The sequence below is a fragment of the Ornithorhynchus anatinus genome, chromosome X5 (genome assembly GCF_004115215.2).
Source record: "Ornithorhynchus anatinus isolate Pmale09 chromosome X5, mOrnAna1.pri.v4, whole genome shotgun sequence".
NCBI classification, from domain to species: domain Eukaryota; kingdom Metazoa; phylum Chordata; class Mammalia; order Monotremata; family Ornithorhynchidae; genus Ornithorhynchus; species Ornithorhynchus anatinus.
Window position 1 is genome coordinate 2,064,816 of NC_041753.1, and position 21,105 is coordinate 2,085,920.

Sequence of the window (21,105 nt, forward strand, 5' to 3'; positions counted from 1 at the left end):
GCCTAGGAGATGGAGCCCGGCCTGGGAGTCAGAAGGAAGGACCCGGTTCTAACCCCGGCTCTGCCATTTGTCTGCTGTGTGACCTGGGGAGAATCACTTTACTTCTCCGGGCCTCGGTTCTGTCATCCGTAAAATGAAGATTAAGACCGTGAGGCCCGTAGGCGACCCGGACTTTGTCCAACCCGAATAGCTCGTGTCTACCCCAGCGTTTAGGGCGCCTCTTAGAGAAGCCGCGTGGCTCAGTGGCAAGAGGACGGGCCGGCGAGCCGGAGGTCGCGGGTTCCGATCCCAACTCCGCCACCTATCAGCTGTGCGACTTCGGGCGAGTCGCTTCGCTTCTCTGCGCCTCAGTTCCCTCATCTGTAAAATGGGGATGAAGACCGTGAGCCCCCAGTGGGACAACCCGATGCCCCTGTGTCCACCCCAGGGCTTAGAACAGTGCCCGACACCCGGTAAGCGCTTAACGAACACCAACATTATCATTACCATCATTACAGTGCCTAGCGCACAGTAAGCGCCTCACGAATATCAGACCTTTTGCGGGTTTTATTTTTTAAATAACTGAGGTGGGGAGGAACAGGGCCTGGGGGATGGCAGGAAAAAGGGCAGAGAGGTGAGAGCGAGGAAGAGAGAAAGACGGAGAGTCCCACCCCCTTGACCAAGTCCCCCGTCCCTCTCTGGCCTCCCTTCTTCCCCCACAGTGATACTTTGGACCTCCTCTCAAGGTCTAACCTCCATCCCTCCGGCTGCAGGGAGAGGTCAGGCGGGGCGGGGCGGGGCGGCGCGGCCCGGCCCTCTTCGTCGGAGAGGCGTCGAGGCTGGAGGGCCTGGGTTCTAATCCTCCCCCCGGCCGCCCGCCGGGTGGGTGACCTGGGGCAAGGGGGTCCGGTGCTCCGGGCTTAGGCGGCCGTCCGGTAGCGGGCTTAGGACTGTTGGGCCTCTTGTGGCCCCGCCCCCTCCGGAGCCGGCCCCGCCCCTCGGGCTCAGGCCCCGCCCCCGGCGGTGACGTCAGTGGGCCCGCCTGCCCGGGGGGAGGGGTTGAATTTCCCTTCCGATCAGGCATCGCGTCGGGCAGCCCGGCCCGGCCCCGTAGATGCCTGGGGGGGCGCGGGGTCCTCGGCGGCGGCGGACGGAGGGGGGAGTCCCGGGGGGCGGGCGGGGGGTCCCGGGGGTCCCGGGGGGCGGGGGCCGGTCCCCGGCGGGGGGTCCCGGGGCGGCGGGGTCGGGCGTGAAGAGGCCCCCGCAGGCGCGGCGGAGGGCAGCCCCGGAGCCGGGGGCCTCCCGCTCCTCCTGCTCCTCCCGCCGCTCCTCCCGCTGCTCCTCCCGCCGCCGCCGCCGCCGCCGCCGCCGCTGTCAGTGAGGCGGGGGCGGCCCATGGAGCCCCGACACCCACACCGCCCCTCCTCCTCCTCCTCCTCCTCTCCCCTCCCCTTCTCCCCCTCGGGCCGCTGAGGCCGCGTCCGAGCCGGCCCGACTCCCGACTCCCGACCCCCGACCTCCGACCTCCGACCTCCGTCCCCGGCCTCAGGTGAGCCGAGCCCTCCCCTCCCCTCCCCCTCCCCGCCCGGGGCCCCGCAAAGCCCTGCTTCCTCCCGGTGCACGAGCTTCCCCTCCCCCGCCGCCCCCGTGCCGTCGTGATGGTCGCCCGCCTCCCCCCCGGCCCCGGCCCCGGCCCCGGCCCCGGGCCGCGGGGGCGTCTCCTCCGCCGCCCCCGGGGCCCCTCCAACTTGTCCGTCCGTCCCCGGGCCGGGAGTTTGAGCGAGTTCCCCCCGGCCGAGGCTCCTCCCCGCCCCCTCGGGGTCCCCCGACTTCCCCCTTCCCTCCGGCCCGGCCTCCGCTCCCGCACTCTCCGCGGCCTGGGGGGGTCTCGGCCCCGGGGGGAGGAGGGGGGGCGAGGAGAGGCGGCCCCCCCCGCAGACCCCCGCCCAGGACCGGCCCCGGCCGAGGATCGGCGGGGGCTGCGGGACGGGGGGCGCCGGCCCGCCTCTCTCTGTAGGTCTGCGTGTGTGTGTGTGTGTGTGTGTGTGTCTGCGTGTCTGTGACCGGGGGGGGGGGGTCGGGCGCGGGGAGCCTGCGTGTCCGCCCCGCCCCCCTCCACACGAAGAGTTGGGCTTCACCCCATGAGCGCGTGGGCGTGGGCGTGTGTGCGCCTGTGTGATTCCCTGGGGTAAAAATGGGGGGGGGGAGACGGCTCCCCCCCCCCCCCCCCCCCCCGCGCCCCCATTGCCCCTATCCGCTGTCCCCGGTTTGGGGACAGCCCGCAGCGCAACCTTTCTGAGCCGCAGCCCCCCGGGTTGGTGGGAGGGGGTCCGGGGTCCCGTCATTCCCACCCCAATCCCGGCCCCCCCACCACCACCCCCCTCCCGGAGCCCCGCTGACTCGCCCCCGGCGGGGCGGGGTCGGGGGACAGCGGAGGCACCCCTAGGGGACACCGGCTCACAGCTGCCGGGGGGGAGGAACGAAGCTAGATTGAAGGAGGACGGGGTCGCCCCGGTGTCCGTCCAGGCCCGGTCCCCACCCTGACGACCAGCCGTGTGCCCCCCACCCCCAGGGTCCCCTCTCAGGGGCAATGACTTTTCTCTTTGCCGCCCGTCCGGCCGGCTCCGGGGTGGGAGGAGGATGCTGTGTGTGTGCGGGTGGACGTGTGGGTGCAGGCGTCAGAGACAGAGAGAGACCCCCCCCCCCCCCGCCCCAGGGAGCCGCCAGCATCTCCGGAGGGCAGCCGAGGGAGGAGGGTCCCGGCGGTGGGGCCACGACGGCCCCCCAGCTCTCCGCCCCCCCGACTCTCCCTCGGCCTACCCCGTCCTCGGTGGGCGCCCCGGGGACGGGGGCGCGCCCCACCCGGGAGCGGGCGCTGACAGCCGGCCCTCTCGCCTCTCCCCAGCGCAGACGCCCCGCCGGCCATGGGGGACCCGGCGTCCGAGCCGGCGCCGCCCCCCGCCCCGCCCGGAGGGTCCCCGCTCGGCGTCATCTCGGAGGGCGCGGGCGAGCTGGCGCTCATCGACCCCGAGGTGGCCCAGAAGGCCTGCCGCCAGGTCCTGGAGCGGGCCAAGCTCTCGCTGGACGGGGGGCCGCCCGCCCCCGGGCCCCGGCCCGCCGCGGCCACGCCGCCGCCGCCGCCCCCCTCCGCCGCCGCCGGCCCCCCGCCCCCCGCCGCCGGCCGGCAGTCGTGGCTGCTGCGGCTCTTCGAGTCGAAGCTGTTCGACGTGTCCATGGCCATCTCGTACCTGTACAAGTCCAAGGAGCCCGGGGTCCAGGCCTACATCGGCAACCGGCTCTTCTGCTTCGCCGACGACGAGGTGGACTTCTACCTGCCGCAGCTGCTCAACATGTACGTGCACATGGGCGAGGGGGTGGGCGACGCCGTCCGGCCCTACGTGGTCCACCGCTGCCGGCTCAGCACGGACTTCTCGCTGCGCTGCGCCCTGCTGCTGGCCGCCTACGCCTCCGACATGCACATCTCCGCCCAGCGCCACTCCCGCGGCACCAAGCTGCGCCGCCTCATCCTCTCGGACGAGCTGCGCCCCCCACCCCGCCGCCGCCAGCCCCCCGACGCCGGCCTCTCCCCGTCCCGCCGCACCCACCAGCGCTCCAAGTCGGACGCCACGGTCGGAGCCAGCCTGGGCGGCGCGGGCGGCCTCAAGCGCACGGCCAGCAACCCCAGGGTCGAGCCCGAGGACGAGGTGACCGGAGGCGGGGGGCTTCGTGCCCTCTCGTGGGGGAGAATGTGGGGGGGACGCTGCGTCCCCGGGGACACCCCCCCAGCCCGACTCGGGTGGGGAGACTGGGGAGGGGGAGCGAGTGGGCACCGCGTGTCCGTGCGTGCGTGTGTGCGTGCGAGGGGGCGGGACTGGGCTCGGCCCGTGGCCGCCGTCCCACTGGACGACGTGTCCGGGGGGCCGTGGGCGACAACGAGCCGCCTTTATCTCGGGGCGAGACGAGACTCGCCCCGGCCCTGACCCCGCCGCCCCTGGCGTCCTGCCCGAGCCCGGCGGACGGAGGGCCTGCGGGGAAGGGGCGTTGGTGACCCACTGGGGTCCCCGCCCGGGCCGCCCCTGCCAGCTCTGGGGGCTGGATCGCACCCCGGGGCCTCCTCCCGGGCCTGACCCCGGGCCCCCCACCTCGCCCCCGACGGGCTCCGATGTGGGATGGATCTTCCCCGCCCGCAACCTTTGTACTGAGAAATCTGGGTCCGGGCCCGGGTGGGCCGGACTGAGAAGTCGAGGGAGCCCGGGCCGGGCTGACTCAGTGTCTCCCTGGGGCCGGGGGGCGGGGCGGGCGGAGAGGTGGGGGCCGAGTCTCTCCTGGGGGCGGGGCCTATTCGAGAGGAGCTCCCCCCGCCCCCCCCGGCCCCAGGCCCACCCCCCGGCTAAACAGAGGCCTCTCTCTCTGTGTCTCTGTCTCCCCACCCCCAGGCGCTCTCCTCCAGCGCCGAGAGCGTTGATAATTCATTCAGCTCAGTAAGTGGGGTCCGGCCGGGCTGGGGGGCTGCTGACTCCCCGCAACCCCCGGCCACCCCCGCCCCCCCACAGCACTTCCTCTCCCCGCGTCCCCGCCCCGACCGCCCGGACCGCGGACGCCCCCCGGGGCCGTCCTGCCCGCGGCCTGCTTTCGGGACGCTGGGCCCGGTCTCTACCTTAGAAATTGCCGTGTCCTCATTGACCACCCACCCCCGACCCGCCGACCCCCGGCCCGGAGCGAGAGGAAATGCTGTGGGCGTTGGGGTGGGACGATGATTTTTAGGGTTGATTTGCGGGGGCGGGGGGAGACGGGGATTCCAATCAGTCCCTCCCCCGACCCCTTTTGGAGCGCATAGGCCAATCAGCCCTCCCCGTCCCGCCACTGTCGCCTGCCCACGCGGGGCCACGTCTTGTGCTGCCCCTGCCTGGGTGAAGGGGTGGGTCCCCTGACACCCCCGCACCTCCGACGTGCCACTCTCCGGCTCCATCGACGAGGCCGTCGCTGCGGTGGGAGGGAGCGGGGCTACGCTTGAGGGAGCACTCGCCAGTTGGGATGGGGGCGTTGGGGCGGGATGGTCATCCGCGGTGTTTATAGAGCGCTTGCTGCGTGCAGAGCACTGTCGGGGGCGTTTGGGGGGGCGGCCGACAGCGGAGGTGGCAGACGCGTTCCCGGCCCACGGGGGTACGGGCCGGAGGGGGTGAGGCCGAAAGCGGGGGGATGACCGAGGATCCGAGGGGGGCCGGGGGTCCGCCGCCCCTCCTCCCGCATGGTGCCGCTTCACGAGCCGGGACGCCGGTGAGGGGGCGGGGGGCCGGTGCGGTGCCCGTCGCCCGCCGGCCGGCCCCGCCGACACGCCCTCCCTTCCCTCACCCCCCCGCCCCCCGCCAGCCCGTCCGCCTGGCCCCCGAGCGCGAGTTCATCAAGTCCCTCATGGCCATCGGCAAGCGGCTGGCGACGCTGCCCACCAAGGAGCAGAAGACGCAGCGCCTCATCTCCGAGCTGTCGCTGCTCAACCACAAGCTGCCCGCCCGCGTCTGGCTGCCCACCGCCGGCTTCGACCACCACGTCGTGCGGGTGCCCCACACGCAGGCCGTCGTCCTCAACTCCAAGGACAAGGTGGGGGCCGGGGGGGGCGGGGGGACGGACGACACGCGGCGCAGCAGGGGAGGGGCCGGAGGGGGAGCCCGCTGACCGGCGCGGCCCTGAGACCGCCCCCTCTCACGCCCCGCAGGCTCCCTACCTGATCTACGTGGAAGTCCTGGAATGTGAAAACTTCGACGCCGCCAGCGTCCCGGCCCGGATCCCCGAGAACCGGATCCGGAGCACGCGGTCGGTGGAGAATCTGCCGGACTGCGGCGTGGTCCACGAGCAGCGGACGGGCGGCTTCACCACCGTCCCCAACTACGACCACGACGACGAGGCCTGGTCCGTGGACGACATCGGCGAGCTGCACGTGGAGGTGCCCGGGGCGGCGGCGAGGGGAGGGTCGGGGGCCGGGGGCGGCGCGAGCCCGGCCGGGCGGACCCAGGGTGACCGTCTCCGCCCCTGTCCCCCCGGGCCACAGCTCCCGGAGGGTCACGCCAGCAGCTGCGACAACATCTCCCAGTTCTCCGTGGACAGCATCACCAGCCTGGAGAGCAAAGAGCCCGTGTTCATCGCCGCCGGCGACATCAGGTCTCCGGCGGGCGGCCCCGGGCCGGCGGGGCGGGCTCCCGGGCGGGAGGAGGGGGGCGAGGGTGACCCTGACCACCGGGCCCGTGCAGGCGGCGCCTCTCGGAGCAGCTGGCCCACACGCCCACCACCTTCAAGCGGGACCCGGAGGACCCCTCGGCCGTGGCCCTCAAGGAACCGTGGCAGGAGAAAGTGCGGTGAGCGTGGCGGGACGGCGCGGGGGGGCGGCGGCGGCGGCGGCCCCCGCCGGGTCGGAGCTGGGTCTGGGGGGGCGGGGGGGGCCCGGCTGACGCCCCCCGGGGCCGCTCCCTCAGGCGCATCCGCGAGGGCTCCCCCTACGGCCACCTCCCCAGCTGGCGCCTCCTGTCCGTCATCGTCAAGTGCGGGGACGACCTGCGGCAGGAGCTGCTGGCCTTCCAGGTGCTCAAACAGCTGCAGGTAGGCTCCGGGCCCGGGGGCGGGGGGCCGGGGGGGAGGACGCGGCGGGGCGGGCGCGGCCGGGCCGCCCGCGGCCCTCGGGCGAGCACCGACGCCTCTCTCCCCTCCCCGCTGTCCTCCCCGGGCCCCCGGCCCTCCCGCAGTCCATCTGGGAGCAGGAGCGCGTGCCGCTGTGGATCAAACCCTACAAGATCCTGGTGATCTCGGCCGACAGCGGCATGATCGAGCCCGTGGTCAACGCGGTGTCCATCCACCAGGTGAAGAAGCAGTCGCAGCTGTCGCTGCTGCACTACTTCCTGCAGGAGCACGGCAGCCCCACCACCGAGGCCTTCCTCTCCGCCCAGCGCAACTTCGTCCAGAGCTGCGCCGGCTACTGCCTCGTCTGCTACCTGCTGCAGGTCAAGGACAGGTGAGGCCGGCTCCGGCCCTCCCCCCCCCGCCCCCCCGGACCCCCCCCCGCCCTGACCCCGGCCTCCCCGCCCCAGGCACAACGGGAACATCCTGCTGGACGCCGAGGGCCACATCATCCACATCGACTTCGGCTTCATCCTGTCCAGCTCCCCCCGCAACCTCGGCTTCGAGACGTCCGCCTTCAAGCTGACCCCCGAGTTTGTGGATGTGAGCTGGGGGCCGGGGGGCAGATCTGGGGGCGCCCGCGCCTGCGGATGTGTGTTTGTGTGTATGGCGGTGGCGGTGAGCGGGTGGGGGGGTGGCGTCCCTCCCTGAGTCCCGCCCCCTCCCCTTGTAGGTGATGGGCGGCCTGGACGGCGACATGTTCAACTACTACAAGATGCTGATGCTGCAGGGGCTGATCGCCGCCCGCAAGCACATGGACCGCGTCGTGCAGATCGTCGAGATCATGCAGCAAGGTGGGCCGGGGCGGGGGTCGGAGGGTGGCGGGACCCCCCCCCCGGGGCCGGCCTCCCCTCTCCTCGCTGCCGACCGTGCCGCCGGTCGGGCGCTTCCCGTGGGCCCGGCCCCCCGCCGGGCGCTGGTCCTGGACAGGGAGGAGAGGCTGGGGCGCGGTCAGGGGGATTCCCCGTTTTAGGGATGAGGAGGAGGCTGAGGCCCGGGCCTGACCCTCCCTCCCCGCCCCCCGCGTCCCTCCCCACCCCCCCGTGCGGCGGGCAGGCTCGCAGCTGCCCTGTTTCCACGGCTCGAGCACCATCCGCACCCTGAAGGAGCGCTTCCACATGAGCATGACGGAGGAGCAGCTGCAGCTGCTGGTGGAGCAGATGGTGGACGGCAGCGTGCGCTCCCTCACCACCAAGCTCTACGACGGCTTCCAGTACCTCACCAACGGCATCATGTAGCCCCCCTCCCCCACCCGCCCTCCCGCCGGCCGGACCCTGGGACCCGCTTCCCCGCGGCGGGCCGGGCCGGCCGGGCGGGGCCGGATGGACCCGCGGGAACTCTCGGGGCGGGGTGGGGGGGCGAGGGGGGAGGCCTGGCGCTTCCCCTGCTGCAGGGACTGCGGGGGGTGGGGTGGGGGGTGGTGTGTGAATCTGTCCGGCCTCACCCCCTCCACCCCGGTCCCAGCCCCTTGAACGTGGCAGGGGAGGAGACGCTTGGCCGTGGGGGGTAAGGGGGGAGGGGGGAGTCTCCTCACCTGGCCCACCCCCTGCACCTGTATTTTTTTTTTTTTTTTTTTTTAAATTCTCCCCCCTCTCCGGTTTGGGTTTGAAATAAAATCCTTAGTTAGCCAGCCGCACGTCTCCTCCCGTCCCCAACGCCCCTCCCGCCCCTCCGGCAGCCCACACAGACAGAGGCGGGACGGGCTTAGACCACTAGCAGTTTAATGGGGGCGCCCCCCAACCCCCCCCCCCCCCCCAACCCCGTCGGCGTCACACACCCCTTCCGGCTATTAATATTATTCTTCTCATCTCTCTCATTATTACTACAAGAATAAAGGTTCCCTGAGAGCCTGGACCCTGACCCCCGCCCCCTCCCCGCCGGCGGACGGAGGCGGGCGCGGGCCGGGTCTGGTCCCCCCACACCCACCCCGTCCCGCCCCACCCCCCCACCCCCCACCCGGCCCGTGGAGTTTCTGCAAAACTGAGAAGACGAGTGAAAGGCACTGTGGGGGAGGGGGCCGGGCGAGGGTCCGGGGGTGGAGGGGCCGCGTGCGGGCGCGCGTCCGAGAGGGCGGGGGCCGGTGACCCCGGCTCGGCTCCACGGGGGGCGGGGGGCCCCGACTAGCTGTCGCCGCTGCCCCCCTGGCGCGCGCGGATGAAGGCCATGCCGTGGGTGCGGAAGTGGGTCTTGAGGCGCAGGGGGCTGTCGCAGCTCTGGCCGCAGACCTCGCAGGCCAGGCCGGACCCCGGCGGCGGGGACGGCGGGGAGCCCCGGTCCTCGGGGTCGGGCCCCCCCGGGGCCCGCTTCTTCTTGTGGCTGATGAAGCGGTGGCGGCTGAGGGAGCCGGGGGAGGCGAAGCAGAGGCCGCAGTCCGAGCACTGCTGGGGCCCGGGCCCGCCCCCGCCGCCGTGGGCCTGCGCCACGTGCGCCTGCAGCTCGGCGGGGCCGGGGGCTCCGTGGCCGCAGCGGCGGCAGCGCAGGGGCCCGCGCGGGGGCTTGTCGGGCGGCGTGGTGCTGTCCGGCTCCTCGCCGCACGAGTCCGAGGACGCCGGCCCGCGCCGCTGCCTGGGCCCCGCGCCCGCCTGGGGGGGGGAGGCCCGAGGAGGCCGCGTCAGGCGGACGGGCGCGGGGCGCCGCCCGCCGTCCCTCCGCCCGCCGCCCCCTCCCCGTCGGGCCCCCTTACCTGGGGGGCGGGGGCGCGGGCCAGGGCGGGGCGGGGCGGGGTGCCGGGCTGGAGGCCGTGCCGCACGCGCACGTGCTTCTCCAGGATCAGGCGGCTGCTGAACGTGCGCTTGCCCTCGGTGCAGTACCTGCCGGGGCACCGCGGGGCGGACGGGGGGCGTTGGGGGCGCCGGCGGCGGGGGGCCCGCGGGGCGGGGAGGGGAGGGGCCCGGCCGGGAGGCGGGGTCCCGGGGCGGGGGGCCGGGGAGGGGCCCGGCTGGAGGGGCGGCGGGGGGGCGGGGGGAACGGGCGCGGCGGGGGTCCCGGGGCGGGAGGTCGGGCACCTGCAGGGGTAGACGCGCTTGATGCCCTCGTGGTTGACGCGGACGTGGCGCCGCAGGCTGGGGGCGGAGCAGAAGGAGCGCTCACACAGGCGGCACGGGAACTTCTTCACCGTCTGGGCACGCGGCGGGGCCGAGGGGGTCGGGTGGGGAAAAGCGCCACCGTCAGGATGGGCCTCAGCGGCCCCCCCCGGGCCCCTCCCGGGCCCCGCCCCCCGAGTCCCCCACCTTGCCGTGCTCCTTCTTCATGTGGGCCACGTACTCGTCGCGCTCGGGGAACCAGGCCTGGCAGAGGCCGCAGGTCCAGCCCCCGGCGCCCCCGCCCGCCCCCCGCCCGGCCCGCGCCGCCCCCGGCGGCTCCCCGCGCCGCGCCCGCTTGGCCGTCCGGGGCGGGTCGGGGGAGCTGGGCGCCTCCTCCTCCTCCTCCTCTTCCTCCTCCTCCTCCTCCTCCGAGGACGTCGACGACTCGTCGGAGGGCCCGGCCCGCGTGACGACCGGCGGCTCCGCGGGCTCGGGCCTGGGCTGCGGCGGGGCCCCCGCGCCCTTGGCCGCGCCCTCCTCGCCCACGCGCGACGCCTGGTGACTGTTCTGGGGGCACAGGGGACGCCACGGGCGGCGGTCGGCGGGGGGCGTGGGAAGGACGCGGGGAGGGGTCCGCCTCCCCGGGCCCCCCGTTCCCGCCCGCCCCCCCCATCAGGCCCCCGGGGCCGCCCCCACCTTGAGGTGCTCCGTCATGGTGCGTTTCTGGGCGAAGAGCAGGGGGCAGGAGGGGCACTTGAAGACGCTGACGCGCTGGGGCAGCAGGTGCTGGTCGAAGTGGGACGACAGCAGGGGCTTGTGGGTGAAGACGGTGTCGCACATGGCGCACTTGTAGATCAGCCTGGGGCCGGGAAGGGGGGCGGGGGGGAGGGGGACGACCCCGGGTCAGGACCGGCCGGGCCCCCCGCCCCCGGCGCCCTCCCGGCCTCCCCCCCCCCGCCGCCCACCCCCGCTCACTTGGCCTGCTGGTTGCTGAAGCCGGGGTGCTGGGTGTAGACGTGGGCGTGGGCGCTGGGGGCCGACTTGAAGGCCATGGGGCAGACGGGGCACTTGTGGAACACCTCGCAGTGGGCCGTCTGGATGTGCGACTTGATGGAGCCGGCCCCTCCGTACACCACGGCGCAGCTCGGGCAGCTGGGGGGGGGGAGGAACGGCAGCGGCGCACGGCCTCAGGACCCCGGCCCGGGCGGAGGGGCCGGACCCGCGGGCGGGGGAGGGGCGCGGCCGGCGGGACCCCGGGGGCTCGCGGGCCGGCCGTACCGGTAGCCGATGCGGCGGGCGAAGTGGAGGCAGGCCTCCCGCAGGTGGGTCTGGAAGTTGGCCTGCAGGAAGTTGCCCCCGCACTCGGGGCACACGTGGGGCGGGCGGTTCTTGTGCATGCGCTGGTGGGCGCCGAAGCTGCAGCGGCTGGGCAGCATCATGGGGCACGTGGGGCACACCTGCGGCCGGCGGGGGGAGGGGAGGACCGGGGCCGTCGGCCGGGGAGGCTCCCCCGCGGGCCCCGCCCCGCCCCCCCGGCCCCCCGGCGCCCCCCCGCCCTCACCGTGGCCGAGGCGGCGGCCCCCGCGGCGGGCGGCTGCTGGAAGTGGGCGGCCATGCCCGCCTTGTCCCGGCACTGCTCCTTGCACTCCAGGCAGCGGAAGCAGGTGTAGGCGGCGGAGGGGACGGAGGAGGAGGAGGGGGCGGACGGCGGGGCCTCGGCGGGGGTCCCGGCCGAGGCGTCGGCGGCCACGTCCGGGCGCCCGACCATCTGGTCCAGGGCGACGGGGCGCATGACCAGGTGGGAGCACTGCATGACCAGGCCGCGGTCCTTGTGCTCGCGGGCGTGCAGCAGCAGGCTGCACTTGTTGAAGAAGACGAGGCGGCGCGTGCAGTGGCTGCAGGTGACCTCGATGCGCAGGCTGCGGCGGTCGTAGTGGCGGGCCAGGCTGCGCTCCAGCGAGAAGGCGTCCCCGCACTCCAGGCAGCGGTAGCCCAGGGGCGGCAGGGCCAGCCCCGCCTCGGCCGGCGGCCGCAGGTTGGGCCGGTAGACCGGCAGGAGGCTCTTGCTGTTCAGGACGCGGTTGAAGGCCTCCACCAGGCTCGACTGCGAGCGCGAGATGGGCGGCCCCCCGCCCCCCGGCCCCCCGCCCGCCCCCCGGGCTGGCTGCACCCGCACCACCGGGGCCCCGTTGGCCTTGGGCGGGACGACGGGGACGACGGGCACGACCACGGCGGCCTTGCCCGCCGGGGGGCCGGGGGCCGGGGGCACGCGGGTGACGGTGCGGGTGACGTTCCCGCAGGACGTCTTGACGGTCTTGATGCGCACCTTGAGGAGCCGGGCCGAGCCGGGCGAGTCGGCGTTGCTGTCCTCGTCGGCCCCCTCCGCCCCGCTGGACGCGCTCCGCCCCGCCCCCTCCTCCCCGGCCTCCGCGCCCCCGGGCACCTCCCCCCCGGCCCCGGCCCCCGCCTCTCCGTTCTCCCCGGGGCCGGCCGCCCCCGCCGCCTCTTCCTCCTCCTCGCCCCCGCCGCCCTCGGGGTCGCCCTCCGGGTCACCCCGCCCCCGGACCTCGTCGCCGAGGGAGGCCCCGGGCTCGTCCTTGGGGGGGTGCGGGGGGCTGGCCCGGAGGCCCGGTGCGGGGGGCCAGGCGGGGGGCCCCGGGGCGGGGGAGCCCGGCTCGACCCGGGGCGGGGAGGGCCCGGCCCCGAAGGGCGGGGGGAGGGCGGGCGGGGGTCCGGGGGCCCCCCGGGCCGGCGGGGAGGCGGGCTCCGCCTTGGCCTCGAAGTGAGCGAACAGGTCCAGGGGCCCCGGGGCGGCCGGGCCCTCGGGGGCCTTCCAGCCGTCGTCGTCGTCGGCCGGCGAGCGGGGGCCGGGCGGGGGGTCGGGCCCGCCGAAGCCGTTCTGCAGGAGGCGGGGGCCGGCGCCGCCGCCGGCCTCCCTGGGGGGGCCCGGCCGGGCCCCCTCCCCGCCGGCCCCCGGCGCGGGCGGCTCGGCGGGCGGCTGCTCCGGGCACACCGTGTTCTTCACGATGACGCTGACGGCCGAGATGTCGGGGGGCGGCAGGCCGGGGTCGGTGGCCTCGCCCCCGCCCGCCCCCCCGCCGCCGGGCTCCGCCTTCGCCGGGGCCTCGCCCGCCTCCTCGGGGCCCGAGTGGATGGCCTCGTTGGCGTCGATGTCCGGGATGTCGAAGGCGGCCAGCAGGTCGTCGAAGTCCGGGGTCTTCATGTCCCCCATGGCGGGGCCGGGGGCCCGGGGCCTGGGCGGAGGGGAGAGAGGACGGGACGGAAGGGGATGACCACCCCGGGGTCCGGCAGAGAGGTCAGGCCGGCGGGGTCGGGGGACAGGCCCCACGGGCCGCAGCCCGTCAATCGACGGCATTGAGCGAGCGCTTACTACATCCGGAGCGAGCGCTCTACTGCCCACGGGGGACTTACGGTCCGGACGGATCTGGCCCGCAGAGACCCCAGGCCTTGTGGCCGGGGGGGGCGGGGGGGCGGGGAGAAGCATCGCCAGCTGCTTGAGGGCCAGGATCGCCCCTCCGGACACCACCGTCCTCCCTCAGGCGTCTACGGACACCACCGTCCTCCCCCAAGGGTCCGGTTCAGCGCTCCGCTCCGCACAGAGTAGGCCCCCAGCAATTCCACTGATCCACTGCCTGATGAGGCCCGAGATTAAGCAGGTGTGGTGAGGGGGAGGGGGGGAGGGGGGCTGGCTGCCAGAGGGTCCAGGAGGGGACGGGGAGGTGGGGGCGGGACGGGACCCCGGGATCACCCGGGGTCCTGAAGAGTGAGACCGGACGGAGGAGGGTCACCAGAGAGAGATACATAGACCGGCTGAGAGGCAGAGGAGAGACACGGGCCCAGAGAGCCCCGGAGCTGGCGCGGAGACCCGCGGCGGGAGGAACGGGGACACGGGGACTGGCCGAGATAGAGGAGAGACACCGAGGCACAGAGACCCACGGCAGAACAGAGACCGACCGAGATAGGAGAGACACCGGAGGGTGGAGACGCCGACCGCCCGGGGGACAGAGATCGACTGAGACAGAGGGGAGAGACCCAGCGCTAGGGGAAGAGACAGCGAGGGGAGAGACACCGAGGTGCAGAGACCCACAGGAGGGGGAAGAATGACGGAGCGGAGAGGCCGGGGGGTGGGGGGGGTGCAGAGAGACCCAGAGACCAAATGATAATAATAATAATAATAATAATGTTGGTATTTGTTAAGCGCTTACTATGTGCCGAGCACTGTTCTAAGCGCTGGGGTAGACATAGGGGAATCAGGTTGTCCCACGTGGGGCTCACAGTCTTAATCCCCATTTTACAGATGAGGGAACTGAGGCACAGAGAAGTTAAGTGACTTGCCCACAGTCACACAGCCAACAAGTGGCAGAGCTGGGATTCGAACTCATGAGCCCTGACTCCAAAGCCCATGCTCTTTCCACTGAGCCAAGCAAATGAGAGACGGGAGGGACCCTGAGGGGGCAGAGAGACCCACGGCCCGGGGAACAGAGGTCAACCGAGAGACGCGGCTGAACCACTGAGGGGGTGGAGAGACCCAGAGACCAACCGAGAGACCCTGAGGGTCAGAGAGACCCAGAGGCAGGGAAACCTTCAGAGACCGACGGAGAAACAGAGACACCGAAGGGCAGAGAGACCCAGAACCAAGGGACGAGAAACACAGAGACGGACAGAGAACAGAGAGGAGAGACACAAGAACCAAGACCCGCACACCAGCCGAGAGACGGAGGGGAGACGCCGCGCGGCAAAGAGACCGGAACCGGGGCACCGGAGACCCAGAGAGTGGCGGCGGAGACACCGAGATCGTCGGAGAGACCCAAAGCTGGGGAACGGAAACGCAGAGACCGGAGAGATGCTGTGAATCAATGAGACCCAGAGCTAATACTACTACTATTACTACTCATAATCTGGGTAGCTGTTAAGCGCTCACTCTGTGCCAAGCACAGACATGAGCTGATCGGGTTGCCCCACGTGGGGCTCACAGTCTTCAACCTCATTTTGGAGATGAGGTAACTGAGGCGCAGAGAAGTTACGTGGCTCGCCCAAGGTCACCCAGCTGACAAGCGGCGGAGTCGGGATCAGAACCCGCGTCCTCCGACTCCCGAGCCCGGGCTCTCGCCGCCAGGCCACGTCGCTCGCCGGAGACCCGGAGACGGACGGAGAGAGCCGGGAACGGAGACCGCCCGAGAGGCAGCGGGGCCTCGGCTCCCCCGTCCGTGAGACGGGGACCGCGCCCGGCCCCGTTACCGTCCGGCCACCCCGGCCTTTAGACCGGTGGCCGAAAACGCTTAACGGATGCCGTCGGGAGGAAAGGGCACCGAGGGGCGGAGAGGGAAAGAGAGAGGCCGAGGGGAGAGACCCTGACGGGGCAGAGGGATCCGGAGAGCGGGGACCGGCTGAGACTAGAGGGAGAGAGAGGCGGGCACCCCAAGGGAAAGAGCGCCAGGCCCTGCCCGTCCCTCTGCTGAGACCCGACCACCCCGGCCGCCCCCCACTCCCCGCCCCGGCTCTGGGGGCCACGTTCCCGCCCCCCCCCCGCCGCCGGACCAGCTTTGGAGAATTAAGCGTCCACCATCTGGTCCGGGCAGGGCCGGAGGGGGAGGGGAGCCTCTCCCTCCCCCGGGCGGGCGGGGAAACTGAGGCCCGGGGGGGCCTCGGGCTGTTGGCTCTTCATTAATATGCAAAGAACCTGGGCGGGGGGCGGGAGAGGAAGGGAGAGAGGGAGGAAGGAAGGAAGGAAGAAGGGGAGGACAGGAAGGAGGGCGAGGAAAGAAGGAGAGTTGGGAGTCTTGGGGTCGGGCCGGTCTCCCGGGCCGGGCCGGGCTCCACGTCTCGTCCCCGGCCGCTGTCTCGCTGTCTCTCTGTCTCTGCCTGTCTCTGTGCCCATCTCCGAGGTGGACGCCCGCAGCGGGGGGAGAGGAGACCGGGGCGGAGGAGGGAGCGGAGAGGGGAGGGGACACCGACGGAACCCCAGGCCGCTGTCCGTCCGTCCGTCCGTCCGTCGGTCCGCCGGTCCGTCCGCGCGGCGGGGAGGCCCCGCAGGCTGGAGCCGCCCGCCCGCCCCGCCCCCGGACACCATCTTAGGTGGCGGCCGCCCCTCACCCCTTCCCCCTTCCCCGTCCCGGTCCCTCCGGTCCCCCCGGCCCCCCGGCCCCCGGAGGAGGCGGGGACTCATTTATGGGCCTGCGACACGGAGAGGAGCCCGTCGGGGGCCCGGACACTGCCGGTCCCGGGGCGGGCGCCGCACCGACGCTTCGGGGACGGGGACCGGGGTGGGGGGGACCCACCGGCACCGGGGGGGAGGGGGGGCGGTTATGGGGGGAGGGGGGGAGCCGTCGGGCCCCCTTCGGGGTGGACAGTGGCTCGGCGCGCGCCCGCGTGTGTATGTGTGTGTCCGCGGGGGGGACACGACACGGGGACATTTGTTCAGCACGAGGGGGGTGGGGGGAGGGGCGGCAGGGGCGGGATTTCCCCGGGGGGGCCGGAGAGGGGCTCTCCCCCCCCCCCCCGGGGTCCGGGATGGCATTTATTTCCCCGGGGGCGGGGGGAGGGGGCTGCCCCGCGGGGGCCGGTATTTACCCGGGTGGGGGAGGGGCGGGAACCAGCCACCCCGGGGGGGGCGGGGCCGCAGGGAGGGGAGGGGAGGGGAGGGGGGTATTTACCCGGAGCGGGCGCCGGTGGGGTCGGTGTCCGCGGGCCGGGCTGGGGCTGAGGCTCGGGCTCCGCCTCGGCCCCGCCGCCGCCGCCGCCGCTACTTCCTGCTTCTCGGCCCGGCCACCTCTCTCCTCCTCCTCCTCCTCCCCCCGCGGCCCCCGCCGCGCTGCCCCCCCCCCCGGGGTGGGGGCGGGGGGGGGCGGGCCTCCGCCCGGGCCGCCGCCGCCCGCGCCCCCGATTGGCCCTTCCCGCCGCCGCTCGGGCGCCCGCCCCGCCCCCGCCTACCCGCCGTTGGCCGGCGCCGCCGTCGCTCGCGCGGCGGCCTCCGCCCTCCCCCCCCCCGGGGGCGCCGGTGGGGCGCCGGAGCCGGGGCCTCGGGAGGGGCCGCCCCGCCCGCCCCGCCCGCCGGGCCCCGATTGGGCGAGGCGGCCGTCGCTCCGGGCCGGCCCCGCCCCCCTCGGGCGCCGATTGGCGGAGGCGCGCGGGGCCGCCCCGCGCCTCGCTATGCAGATGAGCCGAGCGCCGGACGCTTCCCATTGGCGGAGCCGGGCGCGGGGGGGCGGAGGGGGGGGGAGAAGCGCTTCGTCGCCCCCGAGCGGGACCCGGATGTAGAAGGCCGTTGGAGGGGGCGGGGCGGGGCGGGGCGCGGCGCGGCGCCGTCCGCGTGGGGCGGGAACGCGCTGGCGCTCGGCCGCGCCCCGCCTGCGTGACGTCACCGCCGCGCGCCCCCTCCACGTCGGCGCGCTCCCCCGGCCGTCCTGACCCTACTCGGCGCGGTCCGTGTCGGGCGCCTACTAATAATGTTGGGATTTGTTAAGCGCTTACTCTGTGCCGAGCACTGTTCTAAGCGCTGGGGGAGACACAGGGGGAGACAATCAGGTTGTCCCATGTGGGGCTCCCAGTCTTCATCCCCATTTGACAGATGAGGGAACTGAGGCACTGAGAAGTGAAGTGACTTGCCCAAAGTCACCCAGCTGACGGGTGGCAGAGCTGGGATTCGACCCCATGACCTCTGACTCCCAAGCCCGGGCTCTTTCCACTGAGCCACGCTGCTTCTCGGCGCTACTAGGCGCCGAGCGCCCTTCGAACCCCGCGCGGGGCTCCCGGCCCCCAATCCCCACTTTCCAGATGGGGTCACTGAGGCGCGGACAAGTGACATGCCTGGCCCGCGGGCACCCGCCTGACGAGTTGGGGATTCGAACCCACCCCCTCGGACTCCCAGGCCCGGGCTCTTTCCCGCTGAGCCCCGCCGCTTCTAATTCAGGATGTTGAGAACCACCCCCGACCACCGGCTCACGCTCTACGAGGGGGGCTGGGTACAAGAATCATTCATTCACTAGTATTTATTGAGCGCTTACTATGTGCAGAGCACTGGACTAAGCGCTTGGAATTTCACACATCGGTAACGGATTTCCCTTCCAACCTGTCAGCTCCCTGGGAGCGTGTCGACACTTTCTGGCGCGGTTGTTCTACTCTCCCTCTCTCGTTACGGCGCTCCGCCAACGCTAAGTGCTCAAGAAATGCCACTGAGTAACTTCTGCTGCGCTCAGCTCCTGAACCGCAGTGAGAGGGAGCGAGGGTGGATGCGTGGAAAAATGCCATGGGCCCCGTTGCGATCACTCGTTCAATCAATCGTACTCGAGTAATCGATCACTCGATCAATTGAGAAGCAGCGTGGCTCAGTGGAAAGAGCCCGGGCTTTGGAGTCAGAGGTCATGGGTTCAAATCCCGGCTCGGCCACTTGTCAGCTGTGTGACTTTGGGCAAGTCACTTAACTTCACTGAGGCACCGTGACCTCATCTGTAAAATGGGGATTAAGACTGTGAGCCCCACGTGGGACAATCTGATTCCCCTGTGTCTACCCCAGCGCTTAGAACAGTGCTCGGCCCATAGTAAGCGCTTAACAAATACCAACATTATTAATCGTATCTGCCGAGCCCTTATTGCGTGCAGAGCGCTGGACTAAGCACCGTGGGAGAGGGCCGTACGATGATAAATCACACTCCCGGCCCCCGACGAGCTTACAGCCTAGGTCGGGTGGGGGGAATCGTGTCCGTCGACGCTACCGCCCTCTCCCAAGCACTCAGTACGCTTTTTTTTTGTGCTATCTGTTAAACACTTACTCTGTGCCAGGAACTAAACCCTAGACACGGGATCGTCAGGTTGGACACGGGCCACGTCCACATAGTTACATAATCTTACTCCCCCTTTGACAGATGTGGGAACCGAGGCCCAGAGAAGTGAAGTGACTCACCCAAGGTCCCCCGGCAGGCGTGTGGTAGAGTCAGCATTTGAACCCAGGTCCTCGCTCTTTCCATTAGGCCAAGCTGCTTCTACCCTGCCCCGAGCGAGCGCCGAGTACACGGTACGACGTGAGACATTCCCGTACCGGGCGGCTGTCGCCCGGGAGCGGCCGGAGACGCCCCGTGGCCCCCGAGAGCCAGGGTTTGGACCGGGAAAAGAGGTCAAGCGTTTGAGGGCCACCTACGGGTGCCGGGGTGGGGATGAAGGGGGGAGAACAACTGAATTAGGGGAGGTGTCCTGAAAAGGTGGGTTTGGGGAGGCCTTTGCGGACGTTCGATGATGATGCTAACAATGATAATGGCATTTGTTAAGCACTTACTATGAGCGAGGCACTGGCTAAGCGCTGGGGTGGATACAAGCAGATGGGGTTGGACATAGTCCCTGTCCACATCGGGGGGTCACAGTGTTAATCCCCATTTGACAGGTGAGGGAACAGAAGCACAGAGGAAGGAAAGTGGCTGGCCCAAGGTCACATGGCAGAACCAGGATTAGAACTAGGGATGGGGGGAGTGGGGGGGTATTGCCGGGGGACCAGGAGCCACAACCGTTAGACCCCTCGCCTCTCCCTTCCTGCCGCAGCACTTGCGTCCCCATCTCTCGCTTGGCCCCTGCTCGGGGACGGTCAGTTCCCCACGGGCGGGGACGACGTCCAAGGCCTCTCCGGCCGGCCGAATCAGTACTGGGAAGGCGGCGGGCCGGAGGGACGGGTGGGGTGGGCGAGGAGGGAGACAAATTAAAGGCTGGCAGAGAGCGAGCGAGCGAGCGAGCAGGGGGCAAGGGGCCTGGATGGGCAAGGGTGGGAAGCCACGTCCAGGGCGGACGGCGGGCGCGGCCCCGGGGATTCCATCCGTGCCCTCGCGGCTTTCATCCTCGCTCACGCGCCGGGGTCGATCACAGAGTCGGCCTCCCCCTCCCCCCGGCCACTAGTCCGTCGGGTCCTCGAGGGCCACGGGATCCCAGATCACCTCCCACTACGGCATCGGCCTCCTCGCCGACCTGCCTGCCTCCTGTCTCTCTCCCCACTCCAGTTCACGCTTCAGTCTGCTGCCCGCATCATTTTTCTTCGAAAACGTTCAGCCCACGTTTCCGGCCCCCTCCTCAAGAACCGTCCCAGTGGTTGCCATCCACCTCCACAGCAACAGAAACTCCTCACCCTTGGCTTCAAAGCCCTCCGTCCCTCGTCCCACCCCTACCTCACCTGGCTCCTCTTCTCCTCCAAAGCGGCCCGCGCACTCCGCTCCCCTAGAGCCAACCTGCCTCGCTGGGCCTCCATCTCGTCCACCTGGCCACCGAGCCCCGGCCCAAGTCCTGCCTCCGGCCTGGACCGTCCTCCCTCTCCGTAGCCGACGGACCGCCACCCTCGCCCCCTCCAAGTCTCCTAAAAACCACATCTCCTCCCAGAGGCCTTCCCCGACTAAACCCGCCCTCCTCCGTGGCCAACCAACGCCCTGGGATCCGCGGCCTCTGAGCGTTTCGCTACCCACCCCTCGGCACTCGCGTCTCCGTCCTTCCGTTCTCTCTTCCCCCCCAGACATCACTGATTTCTAAGCGACTTCTCTCTTCCCCTCTAGACCGTAAGCTCCTTGGGGGCAACTGAACGTGACCAGCCACTCTGTTGTACCGTCCTCTCCCAAGCGCTCGGCGACGGTGTTCCGCGCACAGTAAGTGCGCACCAGATCCGAGCGATCTGTACCCTAGGCTCTCGTGGGCGCTCGGTAAATACCTCGGATTGATGGGATGGATTGGACCGTAGCCCACTGACCGCCACCGTCCCCTCTGACGCCGGGTAGGAGCGCCGATGCTATCGATGGATTGATCAGGGGTCGGTCGCCAATGTACTGGGTGTTCCCCGAGGGGGGTGGGGGTTGGGGGGGAGGGGAGCAACGTGGGCTCCGCGCAAGTTAGCCCCGTGCCGCGGGGCTGGAGACGGCCGCCCATCCCCCCGCAGACGCCCCCTGCCGGCCACCACGACCCTCACCAAGGTGAAGGAAGCTGTGGCTTTATGGGCTCCACTCTGCCCGAGCGCCCCACCCTCCCCTCCCGTCTCACTCCTTCTCTTCTCCTCCTCCTCCTCCTCCTCGTCTTCGTCGTCCTCCTTCCTGCCGTCCTTCTTGCCGCCTTGGGGGGCTGCGAGCCGAGGAGCCCATGGCGTTGCGTGATGGCCTCGTTGTTGGGGTCCACGCCCGGCAGGCTCTCCAGGACGCTCTGCAGGAACTCGGGGTCCTGCATCACGTCGTAGTCGTCCTCCTCCTGCGGGGGGCGGGAGGGCAACCGGTTCGGTCTGGGGGGCCGGCGGGTCCCCGAGTCCCCGTGCCCACCCGCCGCCAAGGCCCCCGCTGTCGGAGAAGCCGGGGCCCGCTTTCCGGGGGGCGGGGGTCCTCAACCTTGACGGGGTCGGACGTGTCCATAGGCGCTGCTCGGGTCCAGGTCGGCCGCCTCTGCCTTGGCCGAACTCTGCGGGGGAGTC

At 71.9% G+C, this 21,105-nt stretch overlaps 3 protein-coding genes across 5 annotated transcripts in view; 1 reads left to right on the plus strand and 2 right to left on the minus strand.

The window, feature by feature from the left end:
* Window positions 1-1,229: 1,229 nt before the first annotated feature.
* On the plus strand, window positions 1,230-7,918 carry PI4KB (phosphatidylinositol 4-kinase beta). 3 transcript variants are annotated; one of them, XM_029056246.2, is made up of 12 exons: window positions 1,230-1,528; window positions 2,885-3,683; window positions 4,416-4,460; window positions 5,350-5,577; window positions 5,693-5,920; window positions 6,026-6,135; window positions 6,225-6,329; window positions 6,447-6,570; window positions 6,714-6,979; window positions 7,056-7,188; window positions 7,319-7,439; window positions 7,702-7,918. In XM_029056246.2, the coding sequence occupies exons 2-12, from the start codon at window positions 2,904-2,906 to the stop codon at window positions 7,881-7,883; spliced, it is 2,322 nt and encodes a 773-aa protein (XP_028912079.1). In that variant the 5' UTR covers window positions 1,230-1,528; window positions 2,885-2,903; the 3' UTR covers window positions 7,884-7,918. The 3 variants fall into 3 exon arrangements, with proteins under 3 accessions (XP_028912079.1, XP_028912080.1, XP_028912081.1); XM_029056247.2 differs by lacking the exon at window positions 4,416-4,460 and having other exon boundaries at window positions 1,231-1,528; XM_029056248.1 differs by lacking the exon at window positions 1,230-1,528 and having other exon boundaries at window positions 3,145-3,683; window positions 6,828-6,979.
* A 670-nt stretch (window positions 7,919-8,588) lies between these two features.
* ZNF687 (zinc finger protein 687) lies at window positions 8,589-13,110 on the minus strand. The gene is made up of 10 exons (XM_039910856.1): window positions 12,625-13,110; window positions 12,439-12,567; window positions 11,230-12,111; window positions 10,947-11,125; window positions 10,644-10,820; window positions 10,365-10,527; window positions 9,876-10,235; window positions 9,651-9,763; window positions 9,329-9,455; window positions 8,589-9,230 (listed from the first exon to the last, which is right to left on the minus strand). Exons 1-10 carry the CDS (start codon window positions 13,042-13,044, stop codon window positions 8,766-8,768), a joined length of 3,015 nt encoding a protein of 1,004 aa, XP_039766790.1. The 5' UTR covers window positions 13,045-13,110; the 3' UTR covers window positions 8,589-8,765.
* Window positions 13,111-20,612: 7,502 nt separating this feature from the next.
* Window positions 20,613-21,105, minus strand: part of PIP5K1A (phosphatidylinositol-4-phosphate 5-kinase type 1 alpha) — a 10,456-nt gene continuing 9,963 nt past the window's right edge. The window contains exons 12-13 of the mRNA XM_039910857.1: window positions 21,023-21,092; window positions 20,613-20,888 (exon numbers count right to left, since the gene is read on the minus strand). Coding sequence (XP_039766791.1) covers window positions 20,613-20,888; window positions 21,023-21,092 — 346 coding nt within the window. The remainder of the gene's footprint in view (window positions 20,889-21,022; window positions 21,093-21,105) is intronic.